General features: G+C 44.1%; 1 protein-coding gene across 1 annotated transcript; it reads right to left on the reverse strand.

Annotated features, from left to right (window-relative positions):
- Nucleotides 1-1280, reverse strand: EAE97_000783 (uncharacterized protein; the record flags this gene model as incomplete). Its single annotated transcript, XM_038871293.1, has 2 exons — nt 1-828; nt 894-1280. 2 exons carry the CDS (start codon nt 1278-1280, stop codon nt 1-3), a joined length of 1215 nt encoding a protein of 404 aa, XP_038737194.1.
- Nucleotides 1281-2254: the final 974 nt, after the last annotated feature.

Consider the following 2254-nt stretch of genomic DNA (forward strand, 5'->3'; position numbering starts at 1 on the left):
TCATTTCGATTTCCTCTTCCTCTTTCCATCAATTTGTTCATCTTCTGCCGCAACATCATCTGCTTTTCTCTTCTTGTCCTTCTTTGATTTTTTCTCTTTCTTACTCTCTACTTCTGGCTCTGGCGCTTGCTCAACCTCTGGCTCAACCTCAACCTCTTCAGCCTCCTTCACTTCCTCCTCAACTTTCTTATTCTTTTTCTCCTTCTTTGATTTCTTCCCCTCATTCTCCTCCACATTACTATCTCTCTTCCTCTTTTTCTCTTTCTTCTCCTCCGCATTCTGTGCCTTTTCCTCCTGAGCCTTCATACCCGCCTCAACCTCCGCTTGCAACTGTGCCTCCATAGCTTGGAAATTAACCTCTTCCTCCTCAATTTTCTTTTCCTCCTCCTCACTCTTCTTCTCCCTCTTCGATTTTCTTCCCACAAGAGCGTCGTCCGCCTTTCTCTTCTTATCTTTCTTATCCTTCATATCTAAATCTGCGACCGGAGTCGGCTCCGTATCGACGAAGAAATGCGCACTTGATTCTGTCTCCACCGGCGCACTTGTCGAGGGATCTTTCTTAGATTCTGCCACGGGTGCATCTTCCATTTCCACATCTTCATCTTCATATCCTCCTACTTCTGCTGCATCGGAGTCGGAGTCGGAATCGGAGGAAGACGAGGAGTCTGAAGAAGAATCAGAACTATCGTTATTGCTCTCATTGGTTTTGGTAGTAGCAGTGCCATTTTTCTCCGCCGCGAGACGGGCATCGAGTTGCGGAACAAGAGGTTCATAGTTTGTGCCCAAAACTCCCAATCCCTTTCTATCCTTCATTAAACGAGGAGGTAACTATTGCGCAATCGCATTAGTAAATCCCCATCATACCACATCCCCTTGCCCCCAGGAGAACTCACCACAAACTGCGCCATCTTCCTCCCACTAACCAACGTATCCCTCCCTCTATCCAACAAACCACAAAGAATCCTCCACGGCCCCTCCTCATTCAACTCCCACTCCCTCTTCTCCTCCTCACTCAAATTCTTCATCTCACTCTTCATCGCCTGTTGCACCCGATCCAACGCCTTACAATGCGCCTCTAGCACGCCCAAATGTTTTCGAAAGAGCGCGCCCCATTTCGCATGTACCGAGCGATTTATCAACGGAACCTCTGGTTTATTCGTACGCAGCGGGTCTTTATCCTTGGGGAGTTTAGGTTTGCGAACGCGTTGATCCTTGGGGATTTTGGCTTTCCTTTCTTTCTTGGGTTTGGCTACCCGTTCGTTGCTGTCGCTGCGACCCATGATGGAAAGAATTGATGGTGAAGACGAGGTAGAATGGTTTGGAAGGTTTGTTTATGGAAGATGGCATTGTCTTTGCGATATGATATTTTTCGCGGAATATTTGTTACACCGCCTTAGCTTGCATACGGCAGAATGATCTAGAAAGTGGAGGAATGAAAGCGGTGTGGATCAATTTGGTGATGTTAATGTATGGAGTAAGTACAGTTTTTGATTCCTTTCAAGAGAATCTTCAACGATATATACCTAGGTAGGCGAACTGTAGGAAGCTAGAACTGTGAATAAGAGATTCAAGGCCAGAAATTCTCTCCGTTATAGGAATACCTACTGTTCCTACGAGTTCAAACTAAACATATCTTCCAAGATACCCTAGAGCCACCGTATGATGTATATACATGCACCGTACAATAAAACATTCTACGTTACAAGAAGTACGAGTAGATACAAGAGGCCAATGATGAGCTGGAAGGATACTCAAAAATGAAGGCGAAAAGCTGACATTGTCAGTGTGGCACAACACCCTGTTGTAATAGGCATAATCAATACACAAACTAATCCGATTCAAAATGATGTGAAAAATGATATCAAATGATATCATTCATTAAATTTATTGGAATATATCATGGTATACGCTTTATTCAATCCGCATTTGCAGACCTTGAATCAAAACGCTTGAGTAAGATGCAGTTTATTCCGTTTTCCTCGTCCCAGCCACCCGATCACTCTTCTCGACCCGAGTCTCATCATCCCTCATACATTCGTATGAAGTAAAGTCTGGTAGTAACTCATCCAGAATAACCAAAAAAATCCATATTGTCCAATCCGACAAAGCAACTCCATCGCTATGCATATTGCAATATGCTCTTTTTTCCCTCAAAAATGCAAAGGTAACATCTACTCCCACCCCCACAATTCATCCTCCCGTATCGTAACTCTCATTGAAAATATAACCAAAAGCTTGATAAAAGCATCTCGGT

This window comes from Botrytis byssoidea (genome assembly GCF_014898295.1).
Source record: "Botrytis byssoidea strain MUCL 94 chromosome Unknown BBYS_002, whole genome shotgun sequence".
In the NCBI taxonomy this organism is placed as follows: Eukaryota; Fungi; Ascomycota; class Leotiomycetes; order Helotiales; family Sclerotiniaceae; genus Botrytis; species Botrytis byssoidea.